The 8696-nt window shown below is 36.0% G+C and overlaps 1 protein-coding gene across 1 annotated transcript; it reads left to right on the top strand.

Moving 5' to 3' along the window:
- Positions 1-6008: 6008 nt before the first annotated feature.
- Positions 6009-8421, top strand: LOC126623794 (lysine histidine transporter-like 8). The gene is made up of 5 exons (XM_050292775.1): positions 6009-6291; positions 6439-6572; positions 6834-7264; positions 7655-7786; positions 7884-8421. The coding sequence occupies exons 1-5, from the start codon at positions 6014-6016 to the stop codon at positions 8373-8375; spliced, it is 1467 nt and encodes a 488-aa protein (XP_050148732.1). The 5' UTR covers positions 6009-6013; the 3' UTR covers positions 8376-8421.
- The last annotated feature ends 275 nt before the right edge of the window (positions 8422-8696 follow it).

Here is an 8696-nt window from a genome sequence, read left to right as displayed (position 1 = left end):
GGGAAGTTCTCGTGTGAGTTCCCAGAACCGTGAGGGCGTGGTCAGGGCCCAAAGAAGATAATATTGTGCTACGGTGGAGGCGGAGCCCGGGATGTGGTGGGGGCTTGGGTCAGGATGTGACAGAAAGCCTAATCGAATCATAGGTTAATTGACATTTAATTGCATTGAAAACAATAAAATGCAACAATTAATTATTAATCATAAGTCAAACCTAATGCACGTTACAACCTATGAGGGTATTTTAGGAACACGAGAGTTAATAAAACTGACATATCAAACTTGTTAAGAAAATTTGCTTAGTTGGACCCTAATCAATGGGTTTAAATGACAAAATTAAGAGGATGGGGTTTTTTTTTTTTTTGAACAAGCGATATTACCTACTCTAAGGGGAGGGGTGGGCTTAGCCTCACATTGTACTAGCAATAATGTGGTTCAAATTTGATTTTGGAGAGAATTGAACCTAAGACATCTCACTTACAAGTGAAGAGGAATACTACTAGACCGTATTACTAAGTGGCAATAAAGAGGATGGGTTGTAGGTGGGAGAAAATAAGTTTTCAAGGGTAGAACTCAAATTTTCAGAAAACATAACAAAATATATTACCCTAAGATACAGATAAAATAATAATTTAAAAGAGAATCAAGACATTTTCCAATATCATAAAGTTTCAAGTAGCTTCAAAAGCATATAATGACCCAACACATTTTTCTTTTCCTTCTCCTGAACACCCTTACTTATTTATAGATTTTGAATTGAATGAATCAGAAAAGAATTAAAAGACAGAAATGACCAAAGATGTTGATGCTTAATATTGGTTCAACCTCAAGGTGACCTCTATAGACTGAGGTCATGCAATATTTTCAAACCAGCTTGGCGTGATCCGGCATCTCGTCCTCTAAAGACCTGCAAAAAATGATCTCATTCGATCCTTAGATGGATTGAGCTGATGTGAACTTTATCCACATTGAGCCCAGGTTCATGATCTAATGGGTCCATGACCCCTTCATCAAGGTATGGAATATCCAGGTGGCTCATCTATCATATCCTACATATTGGTCGTCTTTGACCCAAGATAAAATGGCTTATTGGGTATCAAATATGTTCGTCCCTCACACCACAACTTTGTAACTATCTCAGCTCACTTTACGATGTAATTTACCTCAACAGTTAAAGATGTACAAAAGAAGAAAATGGAATGCGGGTGTTAATTTTTAACAACCAATTACCCATGCCTCATGAACCTGCCCAATATTTCGGCTGTGGTACTAAACTAATTATAGCCGCGGGTTTGCTGCCTTGTCTTCTTGCGTGTTTTTCTTTGGTAAAATTTGACACGTATTCTACCACTTAACAAAATCTTAACACTAAGTTCTATATTAAAGCTTGATAGAGAAAAAACAATAAATTCTGTAAAGTTCTCCAGCCGCCGGGTCCCGTCATGATCTAAGCATTGGAAATCCTTTTCACTCTTTTGATCTCACTAAAAAATGTCTTCATTTTCTTGTGAAGCATGTCTGCAAAAGTCCAAATAGATTCAAATTCTTAATTTTGAGCAATTACAACTTGACCCAATTTTATGACGCTTAGTTCACGTTTCACCCTCTTAATTTAGATAAAATCGTTATTTAAAAAAAAAAAATTAACCCAACTTCTAAGTTCTAAGACGTCGAAGCAATCGAGGTTCAGACATACAACAATTGTAGGTTCAATGGTGTTTCATGGAATTAATTACATTAGCTTTACAGGCCGTGTGGTGAGACAGGGATCCGAGGTTTCTTTTTGGTGATATAGAAGAGGAGGTGGCAGGGTGTATAGGGTGTTGGGTTTATAACCATTTCCAAGTTTGAAACTCTTTATCATCTAAATTATTATAATAGTTTTGAACCATTTATCCCCTCTCTTTAATAATAATAGTTTTTTTTTTTTTAAAGGAAGAGGAGGTGGCAGACCAATGACGGTGGACTGGGAGGAAGGAGGAAAAGATTAGGGTGGCATAAAACTGTCCAACTACAAAACCGAATCAAACCACGACAAAATAAACTGTAAAAAATTGTGTTGATAAAAAAACAAGTCAACTTAAGTTTAAGAATCGAACCTAACCATGCAAATCGGTTTCGATTCTAGTTTTCATCGAGACAGAATCGCTCACAACCGAACTAAACCATGAACATAAATAATAAATTAAATTTATTAGTTGTTTAAATTACCATAAGATACATTACGTAAAGAATGAAAGCTCAGACAAAAGAATTATGAGCATTTGACCAAAGGAATGTGCGCCTAGAATCCCTCTGTATAGTGTGTGGGTGGGGGTGTGTGGGCGTGTGGGTTTGGGGGTGTGGACGGGGGTGGGGTGTGGGGTGTGGGGCTGTTGGTGCATGTGCAGGTGTGTGGGTTGTGTGTGGGTGTATACGTAGTTCATTTCCTCTTCTAAAAACAGGCTCTGTATTTTCTTACCCCTGTGATTTCGTACTAACCATTTGCACACCACCTATAGGAATTATTACTCGCATTGGAGTTGAACCAACCCTAAACTACAGGAGTCGAACCAATTTAAAACTACCTAGTTTCTAAAATTGGCGAAGGGACATGTTGTGGTTACAAAAATCTGCTTGTTTCATGCTAGTTGCCTACACTGAATTTTCTTGTGTGTTATCTTTTGACTTTTTATTGTTAAATTAATTTTTCTACTAATCTTGGCCTTAAATAAACGCATAGAACTTAACATTAAAGTTTCATTAACTTCTTGTAGCCTACTGCTCCATTGCACTTCGGTTGATTCATTGTGACCTAAAGGTTGTGGGTTTGCCACAGAACATAGCCTAGCTGAAAGCAGGTTCAAGGATACATGCATCTGACTTGGAAATGCATTAGAGTTTCTTTACACATTTACACAAGATGTGGCAAAAACAGAAAGAAAAAAAACACACACACACACAACACACATTTTGATTTGGTATTTAGAACAGTAAACCAGCATGAATCGAGCCAGAACTGGTGTGAACCGAACCATATGATTTTAGTAATAAATAGCAAACCAAACCGTTGATATTTTTCAATTCCGATTCCGAATTGAGTCTAGAACTAAGCCAAACCGCACCGTGCTTACCTTTAGAGGAGATTGCTCATGGATTTTAGAAGGCGAGAGGACTTTACTGGATTATTCTTTCTTTTTTTCAATATACCCTAATATAGGACTTTATGGGATTTTAGCAGCATCGTACAATTGTTTACGAGAGAACTACTAGCTTTGACCATGAGCTTTCTATACCTTTACTCTCAAATAGTAATAGCAGTCACAGTTGCAACCAAAATGTAATGAGGTTACCAATGTATGGGATGTTTAAACAGTTAAGACTTTGAATTGTTAAAATCTAGTCCTGCAAATCCAACAGTCCAGTGAATCGGAGTGCGACGGTGCATAGTAGAATTTTATAGCATAACTTCATGTGAATTTGTGGATCAATTTCATATTTTTGGATTATTTCTTTCAATGAAAGACTCAAACTATACATTAAAGGGATGGATTTTGGAAATGGATGGGATCGTTTGTGTCTTTAGTCTTGTTGGTTTTTGAGAAAATTGTGATAGCTTATTTTTAGTTTTCCTTCTAAGAAATAAAATCTTTTCTGAAGTGTCTAATCATCATGCATGAAGCAAGGCTAATCGAATCATATCTATCTATTATATATAAAGCGAATAGGACAATGAATGGTGCCGCAATTAATTTGGTGTCACGGCTTCAACAAAAATATTAGGATAAAATTGCTCCTCAACAAAAAAAATCCAAAAACAGCCCAATATAATATATCAAATAATGCATGGGTAATTTGGTAATTTGGTCATCATAAAATATAATATAAATATAAGTGGGAAGGGAGAAAAGAATAAAAAAAATGGAAGGATGAGTGAAAGTTGATGGTGCCCAAGTGAAGGGGAAAGAAAAATATAATAAAAAATAAGGAAAATCATGAATGTTGTATTCAAAACATCATAAAATATAATATAAATATAAGTGGGAAGGGAGAAAAGAATAAAAAAAAAATGGAAGGATGAGTGAAAGTTGATGGTGCCCAAGTGAAGGGGAAAGAAAAATATAATAAAAAATAAGGAAAATCATGAATGTTGTGTTCAAAACATCTTAAGAGGTGCGTAGCGATGGTGATAAATTAGTACATTTTATTTTATTTTTAAATTAGTACCTTACAAGTTACAATAGGCTAGCAATAATGTGATTCAATCAGATGTTCATGAAATATTATTTTTTCTATTTTTAAATACGTTCAAAACATTTTAAGAGGCATGTAATGCCGGTTATAAAAAATGTCTTTCGGACGCGGATAATAATGTGATTAAATTAGTTGTCAAACAATTTTTTTTTAACAAACGATATTATCTACACAAAGGGGGAGGGGTGGGGCTTAACCTCACAATGTATTAGCAATAATGTGATTCAATCAATTGTTTATTGAATATTATTTTCTATTTTTTTAATGTAATTTCTATAGAGACTAATTTTATTATGTGAATTCAACTGCTTTAATTAGTTTATAATGGGTTTCTTTTAGTATGATTTAAGATTATTCATTTACTTCAAATATTTGATTTTCTTTTTGTTAATACGCATATAAATACATTTAAAACGTATAAATCACGCGTAATACGCCGTGATTCAAAAAATGTTTCACACGAGTGCATGACGGCTAGTGTTTAATTAAAAGACAGAAGCCAAAAATATTTTATAAAGTACAGGTTATGACAAATTTAAGAACTCTTCGCCTAATCCCTTAATGGAGTACCAGATCATTGCTTAGATCACATAACGAATTTAATAAAAAAAAAAAAAAAAAGGTCAGTAGGGAGTCTTGTTCCTGAACTCCATCCTGAACTCCAAAACATATTTTAACGTCACAATTTTTTAGTAGCAATTGTATCTATGATACCTTAATTTTAATTCAAATAGAGCAATGATCTCTTAACTAAAAATACATAACTATTTGTTTCTTAACTCATCAAAACGTGCAGCTATGGTCAATTTCGTCAACTCCAACAGAAGCACCACCAAAATGAGTTACATTGGAATGACCATTGCTACAACTAAGTTAAAGTTGAGGGACCATTGCTACAATTGAGTTAAAGTTGATGAACCATTTCTCTCATAGGGTTAAAGTTGAGGGACCATTGTTACAAATTTTCTCATTTGGTTTTCCATATTTTCTCCTTCATCCAGTATGACGTGCGTGTCACGTGACTTATTTTGACGGAATTTCTAATCGAGTTGATGGAAATGACTATAGCTAGACATTTTGATGAATTAAGGGATCAATGATCATGAATTTTTAATTAAGAGTTCATTACTCCAATTAAGTTAAAAGTTAGAGACCACTATTATAATTTCCTCTAATTTTTTATAATATAATACCAAGTGTTTAAATTAACCAATTAAAATATAAAAAAAAAAACCGAAAAAAGTCTTCAATATGCAGAGAGCTCGTTGTAACCAAATTCGACTCCTCTACTAAAATACCATCAGGTGTTAATAAGTGTTTTAACAAGATTCAACGAAATTGCTTATATTTTAAGACTTTAGAGTTTGACATATAGATATAATGATACTTTACTAAATGCACCACTGACATATCACTTAAAAAAGTGTTTGCTAAATTTATGTTGTCGGCTATTACATATATAATTACGTGTCGAACCAAAATAAATATTACGATTATACATTTTCAAAGGTGGAAGGGGTATGGCTAGCTCAATGCACCAAGCTAGTCTAGCCGCTTCCCAGTTTCCATGAAGTAGGACAGAAGCCTTCAGCATAAAACAAAACCGTTGAGTCAATATTGATCATACATTACCAACACGTCAGCAGCTACATGTACTCCCATATCAATTAGGAAACGTACTCCCCGCTTCGAAGACATGCATGTCTCGGTGCATGCACCAACGCGTATATATAAGCAGGTTAATTAGCTAGCTTGGGTATTATAATTCACATCAACAAGAAATATGGCAGCTGATCCCATCGGAGAAGTTATTGTTGAAATTACTACTTACACCACAAGAAGCTCAGCCTCAGCTCAAGTTTTTCCCGACACAACAAGCCCCTCAAACCTAGATATTACAAGTACAAATTGGGAAGGTAGTGAGCTCAATCCACAGGACGCGTGGCTACCCGTTACTGAGTCCAGGAATGGCAATACCTACTATGCTACCTTCCATTTACTCTGTTCAGGAATTGGAACTCAAGCCCTTTTACTACCTCTTGCATTCGCTACTCTTGGATGGTAAGCAATAACCCTTTACTTGCTTCAAGCCAGTGATTTTTCACTTTTTATTTCTGGTTTACTGTAGACAAACGTATAAGATATTCAGTTTGAAATGTAGATGATTCATTCATAACTGACACCAGTAACTTTTCTCCATGGCTGCAGGGCATGGGGAATTATATGCTTCTTACTAGCATTTGTGTGGCAGATCTACACCAAGTGGCTTCTCGTACATCTACACGAATCTGAAAATGGATTTCGTAACAGTAGATACCTCCACCTTGCAGTAACAGCCTTCGGTTAGTAAACTGTACATCAGGCTCATATAACAATTAACTATGCACACACTCTGAAATTTAATCTCCTATCATAATTTGAAGGCAACAACATTTACTAGTCATATATATTAAGACATTTCAAAACTATCCCTCTATACGTTATTTATAGAGGGCTTTGTCCTCTTTAGTCATCAAAGAGTAAAATTCATTGCTTGGGTGTGAAGAATTTTTGTTTGAATAGAAGCCCACAAAGATAAATGGATAGTTTCCATTCTTTTTCAGGTAAAAAGTTAGGGATGATTCTAGCAATGTTCCCAGTTATCTATCAATCAAATGGTGCTTGTGCACAGCTGATAATCGTAGGAGGTGGAACCTTGAAGCTTTTCTTCAAAACTGTGTGTGAGGATGGAGCCACTTGCCATCCATTGACTGGTACCGAGTGCTTCTTGTTGTTTACATGCGTGGCTGTGGTTCTCGCCCAATGTCCCAACTTGAACTCCGTAGCTAGACTCTCCTTGATCGGTGCCATCGCATCAGTTGTATATTGCACTACTGTTTGGACTCTTTCAGTTGGAAAAGGCAGGGACCATGACTACACATCATATGATCCACCAGCGATGGAGTCCACCATGGATATATTTGGTGGCAAACTGAATGCGGTTGGCATTATTTTTCTTACATTCAGAGGTCACAATGTAATTCTTGAGATACAGGTGAGCCTCCTTGATAATTGTAAGATTAATTTTATGTTTCATTAGTTTTCTTGAACCTTTGGGTGGGTTTTCTATATGCTATATGCTGTGGCCATGTCGAAGAAGGGTTCATTGGGCTCTGACACTGTTAGTAAATTCCTTAGCTTGCTAGTTTATACTTGTGACTTATTAGTACTAATTATCACCGTACGTCCCCGCACTTTCAACGGATTATCCGTGTATTTTGTCAACACTTTTCATAGTTGGTCATGTCGGCTAATATCAATAGTGTAGTATGGACGATACTCAACACCGGCTAGCTACTGATGCCCTACCATCAAGTTGGGTAATTTGTGCAATGTATCTATCAATATATGTAAAGGTGATGAAGTTCACCAACTTATGCTGCAGGGCACATTACCATCAAACCCCAAATACCCAATACATAAGCGAATGTGGAGAGGAGTGACTGTAGCTTGTGCACTCATAGCCATGTGTTTTCTTCCTCTGGCCATAGGTGGATTTCGGGCTTTCGGCAACAAGGTAAGAGCAAATTATGTTTTGATTTAAATATGCTTAGTCACTGCAATCGCAATGAATAGTTTTTTTATATCATCAAAATATATTTCGATTTATGCAGGTACCCACTTCCTATAGAGGAGTATTAATCTTGGTTTCACAATTCCATGGACATAAAAACACTTCAAAATTTGTACTTGGATCATTTTGCATGCTTGTGGTGATACACAGCTTAAGCACATTCCAAATCTTTGGCATGGTGGCTTTTGATAATTTGGAGTCAAAGTACACTATCAGGAAGAACAAGCCGTGTCCAAGGTGGCTTCGAGTAGCTTTACGCATTTTCTTCGGAGGAGTGGAATTCATCATAGCAGTTGCTCTTCCATTCTTGGGAAGCCTGGCACCTCTAATCGGAGGGTTAACATTGCCTTTGGCATATGCTTATCCATGTTTCATGTGGATTTCAATCAAGAAACCAAAGCAAAAAGGAGCAGTGTGGTGGATTAACATGGGACTTGGATGCTTAGGCTTGGCTTTGAGTGTCATTTTAGTTGTTGCAGCAGCTTGGAATTTAGCTGACAAAGGTCTAAATGCCAACTTCTTTAAGCCTTAAAATTCATACTGAAACTAAGCAAATTGTGTAATTATTATGTTTGAAATTGGTTCGCTTCAATTTTTTTTAACAAACGATATTAACTACACTAATGTGAAGGGAATGAGTTTAGCCTCACAATGAGCTTGCAATAACATGGTTCAAATCCACCTTTGGCGAGAATCGAACTTAAAACCTCTTATTTACAAGTGAAAAGGAATATCACTAGATCATAACATTAAGTGGTTTCATCTTCTTAACGAGCATGCACACACACACACATACATATGATGTGACCTTTGGGTATGGCCTAAATGCAACATAGCACTCATTCATTCATAC

Source organism: Malus sylvestris, chromosome 5 (genome assembly GCF_916048215.2).
Source record: "Malus sylvestris chromosome 5, drMalSylv7.2, whole genome shotgun sequence".
Taxonomy (NCBI): Eukaryota; Viridiplantae; Streptophyta; class Magnoliopsida; order Rosales; family Rosaceae; genus Malus; species Malus sylvestris.
The sequence above is the reverse complement of the archived record's forward strand: the minus strand, read 5'-3'. Positions and strand labels throughout refer to the sequence as shown.